The sequence below is a fragment of the Cyprinus carpio genome, chromosome B16 (assembly GCF_018340385.1).
Source record: "Cyprinus carpio isolate SPL01 chromosome B16, ASM1834038v1, whole genome shotgun sequence".
Lineage (NCBI taxonomy): Eukaryota > Metazoa > Chordata > Actinopteri > Cypriniformes > Cyprinidae > Cyprinus > Cyprinus carpio.
In genome coordinates, this window is record NC_056612.1 from 10490816 (window position 1) to 10506558 (window position 15743).

Sequence of the window (15743 nt, forward strand, 5' to 3'; positions counted from 1 at the left end):
GCTTTGTCTATCTAAATGACAGCATGGTTGAATCCTCCTCAGTTTATAGGCATCACATGCTTGACAATGACTAATCTGGAATAGTGTGAATTACATAAAACATGAGTCTGATGAAATATAACTTCCTTTCATTACAGTCATGAAAGCTCACACGCTTAGTCATCATTCAGCTGATAAACTGGGGGACTGAGGGAGCAACAGACATGGAGACTTGAGTGGGGAGGAGGGAAATTAAAAACAGACTGCCAGAGTGCATGACTAAGACTAAGCCCGGGAAAGGCCGTGCATTGAGTACTGATAAAGAGAGGAGAAGAGGGGGAGTGCATGCTGTCTAATGAGGTAAAGGGGTGGGGATCTTTAAAGAGAGCGGGGAGAGAGATTGAACCACCAGGACTTTCACTTTCAGTGAGCAAACTGCCTCCACACTGTTTGTTCCTTCAGATGTAGGCAGCCTACAACAGATCAAGTGTCCTGCTCACTTGCATGCCAGCTGGAAAGAAAAGCTTCAAAACAAACTCACTGAAAAGGAAGAGGGAAAATCAGAGCAAAGGAAACAGGAAACTAAAATCTCACAGGTAATCTTGGAATATTTTGTTGTCCTGAATTTCCAAGTGCCTGACTGGGACTGAGCCAGACGGTCAGAATGGAAAGCGGCTGTGGGATCCAAGAGAAAGAGCAGCAGTGAGAGAAAGAGGAGGAAACCCACTGAGACCGAGATTCTTCCATAACCTTTCTGCAGCAATCTGTCGTGCAAAACGACTTGGTTAAGAAGAACATGGGGAATATGGCCCACATTGGCCGGTAGAAGCATGTCACCAACAGGTAACGTGATACGCGTGCAGCACTTACGAAGGTCCATCAATTGCTGCGCGCATTAAATGGTTGTATCAAACAATGCGTTGGTGATTAAGAGAACAAAGCGCGTGGGTGTTTTGAAAATGCTTTTAATGCTCTGAATCCACATTGTTTACCTTTGCCTTTCAGTGCTGTTACTTCTATCAATATTGACTGTTCAAGGAAGTGGGTGCGATGATTTTATGAAGACGACGATCAGAAATCTTCAAGACACTATACACATTGAAGAAACGTCCGGATTCGTGAGTTTCGATGTTTAAGAACTCTTTTTGTTTACTAGACAGCTCGCGGTCGCATTTATCTGTCCCGTGTCATTTTTGTACTGACCCCATTATTGTTGATTTGTGGTTTTGGTGACGTCTGAGGAGCCCGTGCATCTTAAATAAATAGTTCGTCTTTATTAAAGGCTTTAAAAATTGACATTGTAATATATATCTATTGCAGCCACAAGTGTTTCCAAAGAACTACGTCGTGTCCCACTATTTCAACGACAGCGCGCTGTGCAATGAGCCGGTAAGACTGACAGCTCAACGGGTCAGTGGTGATGCTCTTTTTCTGATTCACGTTATTCAAAAATACATTACACGTGCAGCGCGGTCACAGACAGTAAACATAATAAACTTAATGAACGTGTTTTGAGTTTCTAGATTAAATAGGATTTTGATGTTTTATGGGGCCTACTATCAGAAAAGTCCAGATGGCATAATATTGCGAGATTGTAAATGAATGAATGAGTCAGTAAATAAATAAATACAATTATTGAAAAAAGTAATGTTGACATAAGTAGCATGAAATTATCTTTTCTTAAAAAAAAACGGCAAGTTATATTGTTTTAAATTGTTTGTAATGTTGTCTGCAGAATAAAAGTCAGCCTGTAACCAACATACAGATTTTGGACCCCTTTAAATGATTTTTATTTTTTTATAAAACACCTTTAACTGTAATAAAGCTTGATATTCATAACTCTAATGTTTGACAATAGTGATTTAATTATGTACACTCTTTTGAATTCATGGTGCAAAGTATTTAACTATTCTGTGCTTGGAACTGATGGTTACACCAAATGACATTTTTAACCATTTTGAGTCACGATATGTTGAATATGCTATAAACATTTTTTCCCAGATGAAAGCAACAAGAATAAGTAGATTACATTTCTAAGAGCTTGTAATTACATTTAACTGAACCTGTAATTAACCTAGATTTTCTTCTGTTTTATCATCTCAGCCATCTCAACTTATTTGTTACTGACCTAAATATAAAATGTTTAGCTGCTAATTTTGTTCCTAGTTGCTAAACTTAGAACTACACCTGTCTCTCTGTGTGTGTGTGAGTTTAGTGCTGTGTGTTCAGTGCTGCTGCGTTCCTGTCTAATTCCTGGATTCAGCTCCTCCAGCATCTCAGTAGAGTTCATCTCAAATACAGGTTCATCAGCGAGCTGATTCTCACACTGGACAACATAGCAAAAGAGGTACATTGTCATACACTCTCAGAAAAAAAGTTCTAAAAGCTGTCACCGGGGTGGTAACCTTTCAAAAGTTACACTTAAAGGTACATATCAGTACCTAAAAGGTACATATTTGTTCCTTTTAAAAAGAAAATACCACCCTAGTGACAGCTTTTGCATCTTTTTTTCTAAGAGTGTACATACACACTTTGTTCATACCATAGTAATTGCCACTGTACTATTTTTCCAGATGTTGTATCAACACGTCTTTCATTCTTGATTGTAGGTGTGATAGATTGTAGATCTCTTGTGGTTAGTGTTTTTTCTATCTTTTTGTAAACAGAAAATTCCTGATCGTCCAGATATCTCTGCTTTCCCATCTGTTCAGTCATCGCCTGAAGGTCTTCTCTCCTTCACTTCATCCCTCTTCACACGATGGCTCAATCTGGATTGTGCTTTTAGAGAGCATCACTGCATCTTCCCCACACCAAGTGAAGAGGATCAAGAAAATTCACCATCAGATGAGGAAGAGAATGTGGAGAACCGTGGAGCTGTGGATGAGCAGCAGCCTGTGATAGAAGGAGAGATAGGGAAAAGGCAGCTCGACCAGGGTCCGACTAACAGCTATAGTGAGTCACTTTTCCCAGGTTTCTCTTACTGGACTTTTTCTTTTCTATGGATAACATCAAGTCTGATCTGGTAAAAGGTTTTAAATATGTCACAAAACTTGGCCAAAAGGAGGCTTCACTTTGAAAGGACAGCTACTGTAAATCACTGTTGTTGTTGAGATTTCAGAGAAGTTGCTCTCTGGACATGGCTCATGATTTCTAGATGCATGTTGGAGAAAAGGGATGTTTTGGAAACAGACACATGGCCAATATGACGTTCTCTTTCATGTACGTGTATGATGTTTCTTCCTGCATCATGTCTTTGCACTGATTGTTTCTATCACTCATCCGGTTTTCTGTCATATACAGTGAATTATGTGTCCTCCGTGATAATTCAGGTTAAACCTGTCGACTGAATGTTTTAACATTGATTGTAGTGAAAAAAGTAAAGAATACATGAAGCCAAAAGTCTCCGCTTATCGCTCGGTGTTCAAGAGGAAAAAAAACTACACTCATGTACTACAGTAAATCCAAGCCATATTAAATAATACTGTAGCATAGGGACTAGCTTAAGCAAGCTACTTTCTGAAAAGACATTTGCAAAAGGGTTACATAAGTCATGTTTACAAGTATTGTTGTCTTGCCTTAGAGAAGGTTACTACAAGCAATGTTTTACTCAAATGAATTTAACAATCTGTCTGTTTTTGGAATACATGTGTTGTCTGTTTTTAAGTGTCGATTTTTATATATAAATAAAATCTTGAAAGAAATTCAGTGTTTGCACGAATTGACTATACTCTTTTGTTTGTCAGAGTGTATGTATGAGGACTTTCTCTTGTATCAGCTGGATGGAGGGACTTGCAGATGATGGCACAAACAACAGGCCACCACAGAGACCTTTTGTTCACACAATTGTTGCTGCTCTACCACAATATAGCCTACAGCTGGTGGCTGGCACATCTCGAAAACACACATAAACACAATTGCACAGTCAACACACAATAAATTACATTTTAGCTACATATTGTTGATGGATATTGTTCATAACGATGCAGGATTTTACTCTGTTAAATGTCAGAAATGGGTTTGTTTGGATTAGCACAACTGAGCCAAACCACATGCAAACTAGCACAGGCCAACCCTGTTGAGAAAAAGTCATCTTAATCCAGTCTAAACTAGTTTGCTGGTCCATCCTTTACAGTAAGGTCCTGCTAAGTAATGTTGCATTAACCAACAACGAGCAATGAGCTTCTATTACAATATTTATTAATCAAACTATTAAAGTTTGTTGATAACACCAACTGTTCATTGTTAGTTCGTTAGCTCAGGTCCATTTAATATTTACAGATACAGCTTTGATTTTATTAGTAGTAAATGCAGCAACTTAACATGAACTAAGATTAATAAATGCTTTAGACGTATTGTTAATTCATGTAACTAATGTAGTTAACTATGGATCCATTATAAAGTGTCAAGACTGGTGATTATATCTCAGCCAAAAAAGAGATTTTTCCAGTCTGAGACATAAAAAAGACACAAAAAGTGAGAAGGATTTCTGGAAAACATCTCTTTGGGGCAACAGTCCCCGCTAGCCCGGTGACTTGAGTGCTGTCCAACTCTGTACAGGGCTCAGTGTGCGCTTTAAACCACGTGACCTGAAGCGGAAGTCCTCCGCTCTCTCAAAATGTCCGCGGCCGGTGAAGACACGTTGCCTCAGGAGGACGATGAGTTTGAGGACATGGAGGCAAGTGGAAGCGACGAGGATGATATGGAGAGAGAAGGGCAGAACGGGGATGGAGAGGGGAAAGTCTATGTCCCCGGTCTGCAGCCGCTTCAGCCGGGAGAAGAGCTGGAGATGGACCGCTCCGCTTACCGCATGTATCACGAGTGCCAGACCGGTCAGTGTGCTCAACATCGCTAAACATAAACATGCATGATCGATATATGGTTAGCTGTGGTTTGCTCATGTTTGCAAGTTAATATGTGTCCGGAAAATAATGACACAATATCTTCGTGATCCTCAATGTAGGCGGCATATTTGCAGTGCAATAATAATACTTATAATAATGATGATAATAATAGTAAATGACAATAATACCAAGTTATTATTATTACATGATGTGCCATTTTTTTAAGGGCAGTTTAACAATTCTCTTTATAGTAATTTTGACATTTTATTTTTTCGGTTATTTTAATGATGATTCTCATTACTGTAATACAGTAGTTACTTTGTAAGTCGCTTTGGATAAAAGAGTCTGCTAAATGTAAATGTAGTACAATCCAAATTTTGAAAAGTAAAATAACAGTAATGATAAACAATGAACATAAAAGGCAGTAAAACGAACAGTATTTTCACAAATACAGGTGATTCTCAATAAATTAGAATGTCGTGAAAAAGTTCATTTATTTCAGTAATTCAACTCAAATTGTGAAACTTGTGTATTAAATAAATTCAGTGCACACAGACTGAAGTAGTTTAAGTCTTTGGTTCTTTTAATTGTGATGATTTTGGCTCACATTGAACAAAAACCCACCAAATCACTATCTCTACAAATTAGAATATGGTGACATGCAAATCTGCTAATCAACTCAAAACACGGGCAAAGGTTTCCAGAGCCTTCAAAATGGTCTCTCAGTTTGGTTCACTAGGCTACACAATCATGGGGAAGACTGCTGATCTGACAGTTGTCCAGAAGACAATCATTGGCACCTTCACAAGGAGAGTAAGTCACAAACATTCATTGCCAAAGAAGCTGGCTGTTCACAGAGTGCTGTATCCAAGCATGTTAACAGAAAGTTGAGTTGAAGGAAAAAGTGTGGAAGAAAAAGATCCACAACCAACCGAGAGAACCGCTGCCTTATGAGGATTGTCAAGCAAAATTGATTCAAGAATTTGAATGAACTTCACAAGGAATGGACTGAGGCTGGTGTCAAGGCATGAAGAGCCACCACACACAGACGTGTCAAGGAATTTGACTACAGTTGCCGTATTCCTCTTGTTAAGCCACTCCTGAACCACAGACGACGTCAGAGGCATCTTACCTGCGCTAAGGAGAAGAAGAACTGGACTGTTGCCCAGTGGTCCAAAGTCCTCTTTTCAGATGAAAGCAAGTTTTGTATTTCATTTGGAAACCAAGGTCCTAGAGTCTGGAGGAAGGGTGGAGAAGCTCATAGCCCAAGTAGCCTGAAGTCCAGTGTTAAGTTTCCACAGACTGTGATGATTTGGGATGCAATGTCATCTGCTGGTGTTGGTCCATTGTGTTTTTTTGAAAACCAAAGTCACTGCACCCGTTTACCAAGAAATTGTGGAGCACTTCATGCTTCCTTCTGCTGACCAGCTTTCTGAAGATGCTGATTTCATTTTCCAGCAGGATTTGGCACCTGCCCACACTGCCAAAAGCACCAAAAGTTGGTTAAATGACCATGGTGTTGGTGTGCTTGACTGGCCAGTAAACTCACCAGACCTGAACCCAAGAGAGAATCTGTCAAAGAAACCTGGGCTTCCATACCACCTCAGTAGTGCCACAAACTGATCACCTCCTAGCCACGCCGAATTGAGGCAGTAATTAAAGCAAAAGAAGCCCCTACCAAGTATTGAGTACATGTACAGTAAATGAACATACTTTCCAGAAGGCCAACAATTCACTAAAAATGTTTTTTTTTATTGGTCTTATGAAGTATTCTAATTTGTTGAGACTGTGAATTGGTGGGTTTTTGTTAAATGTGATCCAAAATCATCACAATTAAAAGAACCAAAGACACAAAATACAACACACAATTTTCACTGAAACAAATACACAAGAATCACAAAAATAAACTAATCAACGAAATAATAAAATATTTACACAAAACTCTAATTTATTCAGACAAACAAATAGTATTTTTTTTTTTTTTCACAAAATAATGAGCATGAATTGTTGTGCTCAATAAAAATTTTACAAAAAATAAATAAATAAATGCATACATACTAAAACAAATAAAATAAATGGTTGTATGTTTTGTATGTCAATAACCAGATATTTTTGTTCAAACAAACTTGTCTTTCCCCTGCAGGTGCCCCATGTCTGAGTTTTGATGTGGTGCGTGATGGTGAAGGAGAAGGACGGGAGCAGTTCCCTCTCTCTATGATTCTGTGTGCTGGTACACAGGCGGACACCGCCTTAAGCAACAGGTACACTGACATGAATGCTGTCACAGCTTGCTACTTTTATTTTTCTACAACAAACATCTAATACTTTTGTTATGTTTGGCTTCCAAAGATGATGACATTTTCATCTCTATTCAGGCTTATTGTCATGCGCATGCACAATCTTCATGAAACTGACAAAGATAAAGATGAAAATGAAAGCAGTGATGAAGAAAGTGATGATGATGAGGAGGACGAGGAGAAGAAACCAGAGTTGGAGCTGGCCATGATGCCACATTATGGTGGGATCAACAGAGTCCGAGTAAGTGTAGTTACTGTCATATTTACTCTCATTAATGTTTTTATAATTCTGGAGAATTAAAGTTTTACAGCTTTTTCCAGTCCAACCAGTTTAATTTTCTCACTCATCATCTAAAGTTATGATCTTTTTACTTTAATAGGTGACCCAGCGAGGTGAACAGACATTTGCTGCGCTCTGGTCAGAGAAAGGACAGGTGGAGATTTTTGACCTCCGACCTCAGCTTGAGGCGGTGCACAGTTCGGCAGCGATGTCGGCCTTCATCAAGCAGCAGAAGGAAGCCACGCCTCTTTTCAGTTTTTCTGGTCACATGTCAGAAGGATTTGCCATTGATTGGTCACCCAAGGTTCCAGGTGTGTAATATTATATCCATCTTATTTTTCAAAGCGCAAGTAAGCTATTTTCTGGGAATGTGTGAAAGTTCTTAATCATTTGCCACAACAGTAGACAGTAAACAGTAGAACTATTTGTGTTACAAACCAATAAATATGCTCATGATTATGACAAATTAAAATATCATAACAAATACCGGTGTGCAGTATCAAGCAACATGCAGATTGTTTTTGTACAGCTAAAATAACTAGAAGTGGGTGACACAGGAAGTCTTGCACATTTAAGTTACAAATGGCCACATCAATTCTTACATTTAAAAAAACAAGGTGTATGTAAATAAACAGATGTCTAGATTAATGGGACTACTGTTTCATGTGTACTTGCCTCAGGACGCCTGGTAAGCGGCGACTGCAAGAAGAACATTCATGTCTGGGAGCCACAGGAGGGTGGGACTTGGAAAGTTGACCAACGGCCTTTCAGCTCACACAGCAAGTCTGTTGAGGACCTGCAGTGGTCACATACTGAAGCCACAGTATGTCAGTCAAAAGAGAACGATAATATTCAAATATTTTTTACAAGTGGATATAATTGTTAAATTAGTGCTTCTCTCTCACCTCCAGGTTTTTGCGTCCTGCTCAGTGGATCAGTCCATTCGTATTTGGGACATAAGGGCACCACCTAATTCCATGCTCTCTGCCAATGAGGCTCATTCTTCAGACATCAATGTTATCAGCTGGAACCGGACTGAACCTTTTATTTTGTCTGGAGGAGATGACGGCCTCCTCAAAGTCTGGGATTTAAGGCAGTTCCAGGTGAGCATGAGCAAGAGGAAACAAATATTAATGTTTTATTTTTCAGCTAAAGCATTACCAACTAAATCATTAAATGAAACAAGTCTGTTTGGAATCACACGAAGAGACTGAAGCATTTCATGTCTGTTTGTTAGGTGTATTGTTCTAGTGTGTTTACAGAAACTTACTTGCAAACTACTACTGTGAAATTGTGCTTTAAAGTGAGGATGTTTTCAAAAATAATTATCTGAGCAGTACTTTTATTTATTTATTCATTTTAGAATGAATGTACACTGCTTTTTTTTTTTTAAGTCTCTTATGCTTACCAAGGACTGCATTTATTTAATCATTAATACAATGAAACCGTAATATTGTAAAATATTAATACAACTTTAAATAGCTGTTGTTTTTATAAATAGCTAAATGTTTTTACTGTTACTTTTCTGATGATAAATTTGATGTTGTGTTGCTGAATAAAAGTATAAATGAAAAAATCTGACCCAAACCATTTAACAAATCTGTGTTATGTGATCATATTCATGTTTCTTTTTTCAGTCTGGACGTCCAGTGGCCAGTTTTAAGCAGCACAGTGCTCCTGTGACGTCAGTGGAGTGGCACCCTGTTGACTCCAGTGTGTTTGCCGCCTCTGGAGCTGATGATGTTGTCAGCCAATGGGATCTGTCAGTGGAGTCATGTGACATGGGAGAACAGGCAGAGGGCTTAAAACAGCTACCACCACAGCTACTGTTCCTTCACCAGGGCCAGAAAGAAGTGAAGGAGCTCCACTGGCACCCACAGATTCCTGGAGTTCTCATTTCCACCGCGCTGTCAGGATTCAATATCTTTAGAACTATTTCTGTTTAACTGTGTGTGTGTCTGTGTGAGTGAGAGAAGAGAGACAGAGAGAGAGAGTGGACAGTTTCAGGCAGAAAGAATGTGCATGTGTATCATTTTAAATGTACATAGAGGGATGATTGGAACATCTAGGTATGCATGACTCATATTCATTTCTGTCACTTTTCTACCCCTTCTGAAACCAAATTTTCAGCTTCTTGAGGCAGAATTAATGTAATTGTGTGATGAATTACAAATTTGTACTCATTAAAACTCCATTCTAAATCTTCCACAAGTCTGTTGTTTGTGTATTAATTAACTTTATTTATAACACCAGTTATAACAAAAGCTTTTGCTTGGGTATCCATTCAGTTAAAAAACTTAATGGACAAAACAGAGAAAGATATTTTAGTCTTTCAGTCTAAAGCTGCTAAAGGCAGACTGTGGGTTTTAATTATTACGGCAGACTGCTGATTTTATAGTTCTAAGCATAGTAGCCTTCACACATATTACAATAAACAGAAAAATGTTTTGTTATTCCTTATTTCTTCATGAAAAATAATTGCCAACTAACCAATTCCTTCTACATTTTGCCTTTTTTTTTCAGTTAACAACTTTAAAGTGTACTAAAGGAAATTTGCTGATCCTAGATAATATGCAAAAGAAAGATAAAATTAGGTTATATTCATAAAAGAAGATTTTACAATTTGGGGTTATATACATATTCTTTCAAGACTGAGATGATTTCAGTGCCCCTTGCTGGAAAGAGGAAATGGTTTTAATATGGAAGAATACCCTCCTGTGTAAGTATGAAGAACGGACTTATTTTTGTAAATACTTAACTCTGCTTCCAGCAATTGTTACCTTTTAAACTTTGAACTCTGGACTTGGGGTCATGTATGTGGCATCTGTAGATAGTCAACACCATATACAGCAATTCCGTGATGTATAACATTTATAATTATTTTGAGGTCTTGAACTAAACTATCCTATTTTAATTTATCATTCCACCCACAAATCTATCAATCCATCCAACCTTCCTGAAGCTATCTTAAGGCTAGATGATCCCACACTGATGCAATTCAATAAAATAGGCGGGACTTAATGATAGTATTCATTTATTGACTTTAAAATAAAAAAATATCAATAAAAATAGCATGCTTACAGAAATGTATTTGCCTCCCTTCAGCACATTCAAAGAATGCAAAATGCCACAAAAAGTTGAATAAAACTTTAATTACACATTTTGGTCTAGCCCAACATTATTTCAATTGGCAGAGTGGTTTTGAATGTAAAATAAGCACTGATTGTCTGTTATATATTCTTTAGCATTCAAATCAAACAACTGTGAAAGCAAGACAAAAGCAACTGCTTTTAAAAATGAACCCAACCTATGCAAAGCTTTTCATGCTTCTCTTTATGAATCTAGTCGAGAGCTACAGTCAAATAATCAACCAGAATGTTTTCATTCACAGTATAAAGCTATGCAGTTTGCAGCTGTTTAGCTTTAAGACTATTTTGTAGTGTGTAACTATTAGGTGCATTTCATTTTTTACACTTCTTAAATGAGTACATCTCCAAAAACAATACACAATGTGATTGCTTATTGCATTTTAAGATATGTATGCATATGTAATAATGAAAATTCTCAGGAGAAAATTCCAGCATTTGTGAATGCATTCAGCAACCTTGCATCTTCCCACAAAAAGAAAAGCTTAATCGTTGGCTTTTCAGTGAAACTAAGCAAGACAAAGTTGGAAAACATTGTGTCATGTAAGGCACTATAGATAACCATAATATAAACAATAATTTATAAATTTGTATGTTGTGTTTGTCTTTAAAAGGTCAGCTGTCATTCTAAGCATCACCTTTTTGTTTGAACTGCAGGTATTCACTCTCCATTGTTTCCAGTTAACTGAAGAAGGTAAAGTGCCCTATAACGGAGTTATGAACTGGGAAAACTGAACATTTACTGCTCAGTATTATATAGCTGAGACCATGGGAAATGTATGAATAGGTTTGTTCATAGGCTATTCTTTGTAAGACATCACACTGTCCATGGGAGACTTTCAAAATTTGTTTGTAGTTATAAAAATCCAATTAAAAAAAACAAAACAAAACAAAAAAAAAAAAACAACAACATTGTCTTACTGTCATGAAATAGTTCCAAAATGAACAAACACCATTGTAAACCTGGAAAGGAAAGTTCCAAATTGTCCAGTTATTAACTCTCCCTGTATGGATGTTTTTTTAAGAATAATTCTGTTCATATGTCATGATCCAAATGCCGATGACTTATTTTTGGTCCTCAAATCGCTCACTATGTCCTCTTATAGGCCAATCTCATCATCGAATTCATCCTCAAAAGTGTATCCTTGTTGTCCGTTGGCACCTTCCTCCTCTGAATCTGTTTCTGAAAGATGCTGGTCTTCTCTCCTCCGGTCCAGCGGTGAGACTCCCTCATATTCTGAGCTCACTGAGGAAGAGAGGCTTGGAGAGTTGTCCTCCCTCCGATTAACCACCTCTGCTTGTCTTGGGTCTTTGTCGTAAACCGTTCTCTCACTAATCTCTTGCATCCCCTTATTTGGGCTCAAGCCCATTTCTTCTTCAACTTCCACATCTAGCCCATCGATTACTTCCTGCCGACCGATGATCTCATCACGTTTGTCGCTGAATCGCACTTTGGGCCTGAGCCCTTTTGATTTCACGCCATTCACCTCATTCAGCGGCTCATCTCGATGGCTCACCTCTGTGGTCATACTTTCCATCCTCATCCTCTCGTTCAGCTCATTGGCAGCATTCCTTGGTGACATCATCACATCTCTCGTGCTCCTGCTGGGGCTAAACATGTCTTCGCTGTCTTTGTGAGAACCCATCGTCAGTCCGTCCATCACTCCTAGGACATCTCCTAAAATCGAAGGCCCTAAATCCAAGTCGAGGTCAAAGGAAGAAACCGAATCGGAGTGCCGGAGCTCATTTGGACCAGTATCTTCTGCGTATTCAATTTCATTGTTATGGTTCATCTGATTGTTTGTGGTCTCTACAGTGGCTGCCATGACTGGTTGTTGCACAGACGTGGGATTAGGACTAGAGGGACCATGGCTGGACAGGAAGGAGGTGTCACCAAAAGCGTCTCCACCTCGACCAATGTGCATGGTGTGACGGAAATCACCCAGTGGAGCGGAGATCATGGTGGGGTCCAACCGTGAGGTTCGAGAAGATGATTTGTGGAGAGGCATGATAGCAACTGAGGAATGAAACTGCAAATTCAGATGAAGGAAAAGGTGGAATAAACATTTAAAGTGCAATAAAATGGTTTAGAATTAACCATTATTATTATTATATTATAATTTAATAATTATTGTTTAATATTGCTTTTTTTATTTGTCCTTGTATGTAAACATTTGTTTTTAAATGTATTATAAAATTTAAATGTGATTGATTTTTAGTTATATTCCTAAATCTCCTATATTCTAAATTAATAATATAATATAATATAATATAATATAATTTAAATCTTCACATTTTTATTATATTTAATGTTTATTTTATGTTATTCAAATTTTAAAATATCTTTCCTAATCCAAGTTTTTATTCAGTGGGACTCTGAATTTTAAGGGAGACATGCGATATATAGCTACACATGATTATAATACACGGTAAATTTCCATATTTTATTCACAGTCAAGTATGAAATCATTACGTCGCAAAAAAAGAGGTATGGTTGCGTAAAAGCTGTGAAAAAGAGGAGCAAACAGACTCCAAAGCCAAGCTCGGACTTGTATGTGAAGCGCGTGCTTAAATGCATTCTTGACTCGCGCTTTCTCGCGAGGCGAGGTCGAGACACAACGTCTCAGAGAAACATTATGAACGTGCCCACCGTTAAATCTTTTTAACACGTAATTTGATTAAATTATTACTATTTAGATTTATGAAGAGACAGAAATTTGACTGTTTTCTGAAGCCCAGGCAACTCTTTTCTTTTCTCATGGATATTTTATTATAGGCTGCTTTACTATATTTAATTGCTTCGACAAAAACATTTTATTATCAGCGCGTTTCGTTGTTTATTGTTGTTAAAAATCCATTTTAGGATCATTTGAGAATCGTATTTATACGAAGAAATGCGTAACATCTCCATTTATGTGACCTGAGCTATTCATAAACAACTGCAACAGCTGGAAAGGGAATCAGTTCTAGACGCCTTTAACAGGTCTACTGACTACGTGCATAAAATCAGATATTTGAGGCTAGTTCAGCTGGTGAATACTATAAAACAACCTGTATGCACATTTAATACACATTAGATGATAACGAAATAGTTTAATTGCAGCCAAGTAACTCTTACCAGTGGTCTGATAAGTTTAAGCAGAAGACCTGCCTTGTCTAGGAATGCGTCCTCCTGTCCAGTGAAGCTGTAATAAAGCAAAAATCTATTTGTTATTAAATAGTCCAGCCTAATGCAATGAAGGTCTCCTAAAGTGCAAAGTCTCCTAACTGCAAAAGTTACGCGCCCAAGTGAGTTATCGAATCGGTTTCCTTTAAAACGACGGAATTAAACTTACTTTGATCACCGTGTGCTTATCAGTGAGGTTGTGCCAGTTTGTTCTTCTTATAACCAAATGTTTCTTTAAATATCTTTCGCTTTCCCTCTTTTACTGACTTTTCTGGCGTCGCTCTTCTCTCCGATATTTCTTTTTTTTCCTTTAGGGATGGGCGAGGAAGTGACGTGAGTTTTGTGTGGGAGCGTTCTGGCTTCAGCTGTAACAGTGAATGAAAGTACAGACTGACGCAGCCTATGTATTTTCCCTGTCAGAACAAAATTATTTCCCACGGATTTTCGTCTTATTAATGTGTGAATATGGTCCAACCTCACTCAAGTGTAGAATCAGGAGTAATTCAGGAGAAGCAGGGTTGAAGATGAACAAAGCATATAGGGCTTTACATAGGACTATTTGTACATTGTGTTTAGTTTATTGCCATGGATGAAACACAATGGAACACGTTTTGGAATCCCGCCTGTCAACATTTCAAGCAGAGCTTATCAAAGCAGAACCTGTTCTAAAGCTCTGTTTGTACTTTGTTTATGTATCTCCATGTAAATTACTTCCACTATCAATATTAGAAGTGCAAAGGCCAAGATGAAAAAGCTAAAGACTTTTTTAAGTTCAAAGTTGACCCTGTAAAGCACAACATGCAAATTTGCAAAATGCAAAATAATAGTAAGGAAAAAATCTAGTTTAGACTATTTAAATGAAACCATTTATAGAGCCTTTAGATGAAATAGAAAAGAAAATATATATATTTAAAAAAATCTAATAAATATCAGTTGTCACTCTTTATCTTTGTATCACTGCTTAATCTTATTGTCTTATGATCAAAGCTCTTTTTTATTGTATAGTTAAATATAGGTTAATACATTTAACATGATGTGATTAATCACACACACACACACACACACACACACACACACACATGCACTATACTAAAATATATTAAAATGTAAACTATCAATCAGAGTAAGCATGTAGAAGACTGTGTTGTGTATAACAGATTTTTCAGCAAAAATAAAGAAAAGAAAAAAAAAAATATATCATATATATATATATATATATATATATATATATATACACACACACACACATTTATTTATCGACATTCAAAAATAATGTATTAAATATGATGCAGTCTTCATAGAGTTAAAATTAATTATAGACTAAAGGCTACAAATGACAGTCTTTCTCCTTTGGTGGCCAAGATTTCCTGCCTGGGAAGAGAATTCAAGGATGCTGCAGCTGAGCCATGAATCACATCACATCACTTCCTCTGTCTTAGCACAGCTTAGCCTACGTCACACTAAAATACACTATTACTGGGGTTACTAATACAATGATGAATGCCTGGAAGTATTGCCAGTGTGCGAGATCACACATAATGACCAGCATTACTGAGTGGTTTACTGGATTAGAGAATCCATTTACATGAATGAACACAAAATTAATCTATTTTTACCTTTACAATGCCAAAATAATAAAATAAACATGGATTCGTATTTGCTCTCCTGTAAATTCCCTAGATTTAAAAATAAATACTTAGAGGGGTTCGAATGTTTAGGGATAAAACACTGTGGAGCCTAGAAGTGTATCAAAGTGGCGTGAGGTGGTGTTTTAAAATGAGGAGGCAGTTTATATATATATATAGGCTATATATATATATATATATTTATATATATATATATATATATATATATATATATATATATATATATATATATATATGTTCTTGTTACACTTAATGTTGTCACATCTTCCTGGTTAAATAGATATTACATAAAAAAGAGAACAAATAAAATTCTCAATCTCCATATCAATAAAAACTGATGCAGTCATCACGTTTTCAAACCATTTCAAGTTTTATTTTGTCGTGAAAC

At 37.2% G+C, this 15743-nt stretch overlaps 3 protein-coding genes across 7 annotated transcripts; 2 read left to right on the top strand and 1 right to left on the bottom strand.

The window, feature by feature from the left end:
* The first annotated feature begins 178 nt into the window (after nucleotides 1–178).
* Nucleotides 179–3684, top strand: zgc:174888 (uncharacterized protein LOC558116 homolog). 3 transcript variants are annotated; one of them, XM_019125499.2, is made up of 5 exons: nucleotides 179–822; nucleotides 985–1097; nucleotides 1300–1389; nucleotides 2195–2326; nucleotides 2646–3684. In XM_019125499.2, the coding sequence occupies exons 1-5, from the start codon at nucleotides 810–812 to the stop codon at nucleotides 3003–3005; spliced, it is 708 nt and encodes a 235-aa protein (XP_018981044.1). In that variant the 5' UTR covers nucleotides 179–809; the 3' UTR covers nucleotides 3006–3684. The 3 variants fall into 3 exon arrangements, with proteins under 3 accessions (XP_018981044.1, XP_042596609.1, XP_018981046.1); XM_019125501.2 differs by having other exon boundaries at nucleotides 188–822; nucleotides 1300–1368; XM_042740675.1 differs by lacking the exon at nucleotides 1300–1389 and having other exon boundaries at nucleotides 183–822.
* An 862-nt stretch (nucleotides 3685–4546) lies between these two features.
* grwd1 (glutamate-rich WD repeat containing 1) lies at nucleotides 4547–9603 on the top strand. The gene is made up of 7 exons (XM_042740673.1): nucleotides 4547–4808; nucleotides 6964–7081; nucleotides 7196–7358; nucleotides 7498–7708; nucleotides 8078–8220; nucleotides 8309–8500; nucleotides 9035–9603. Exons 1-7 carry the CDS (start codon nucleotides 4595–4597, stop codon nucleotides 9341–9343), a joined length of 1350 nt encoding a protein of 449 aa, XP_042596607.1. The 5' UTR covers nucleotides 4547–4594; the 3' UTR covers nucleotides 9344–9603.
* A 926-nt stretch (nucleotides 9604–10529) lies between these two features.
* On the bottom strand, nucleotides 10530–14073 carry LOC109112609. Of its 3 annotated transcripts, none has more exons than XM_019125498.2 (3): nucleotides 13879–14073; nucleotides 13695–13728; nucleotides 10530–12573 (listed from the first exon to the last, which is right to left on the bottom strand). In XM_019125498.2, exon 3 carries the CDS (start codon nucleotides 12550–12552, stop codon nucleotides 11644–11646), a length of 909 nt encoding a protein of 302 aa, XP_018981043.1. In that variant the 5' UTR covers nucleotides 12553–12573; nucleotides 13695–13728; nucleotides 13879–14073; the 3' UTR covers nucleotides 10530–11643. The 3 variants fall into 3 exon arrangements, with proteins under 3 accessions (XP_018981043.1, XP_018981042.1, XP_018981040.1); XM_019125497.2 differs by having other exon boundaries at nucleotides 10530–12560; nucleotides 13662–13728; XM_019125495.2 differs by having other exon boundaries at nucleotides 13662–13728; nucleotides 13879–14054.
* Between the last annotated feature and the right edge of the window lie 1670 nt (nucleotides 14074–15743).

Coding starts and splice junctions, on each gene's coding strand:
- zgc:174888 (XM_019125499.2), top strand. Junction 1,390..2,194: donor TAAGACTGACAGCTCAACGG/GTCAGTGGTGAT, acceptor GTGTGAGTTTAG/TGCTGTGTGTTCAGTGCTGC. Junction 2,327..2,645: donor TGGACAACATAGCAAAAGAG/GTACATTGTCAT, acceptor TTTTGTAAACAG/AAAATTCCTGATCGTCCAGA.
- LOC109112609 (XM_019125498.2), bottom strand. CDS start 12,552: ATGCCTCTCCACAAATCATCTTCTCGAACCTCACGGTTGGACCCCACC.
- grwd1 (XM_042740673.1), top strand. CDS start 4,595: ATGTCCGCGGCCGGTGAAGACACGTTGCCTCAGGAGGACGATGAGTTT. Junction 7,359..7,497: donor GTGGGATCAACAGAGTCCGA/GTAAGTGTAGTT, acceptor TTACTTTAATAG/GTGACCCAGCGAGGTGAACA. Junction 8,501..9,034: donor GGGATTTAAGGCAGTTCCAG/GTGAGCATGAGC, acceptor TTCTTTTTTCAG/TCTGGACGTCCAGTGGCCAG.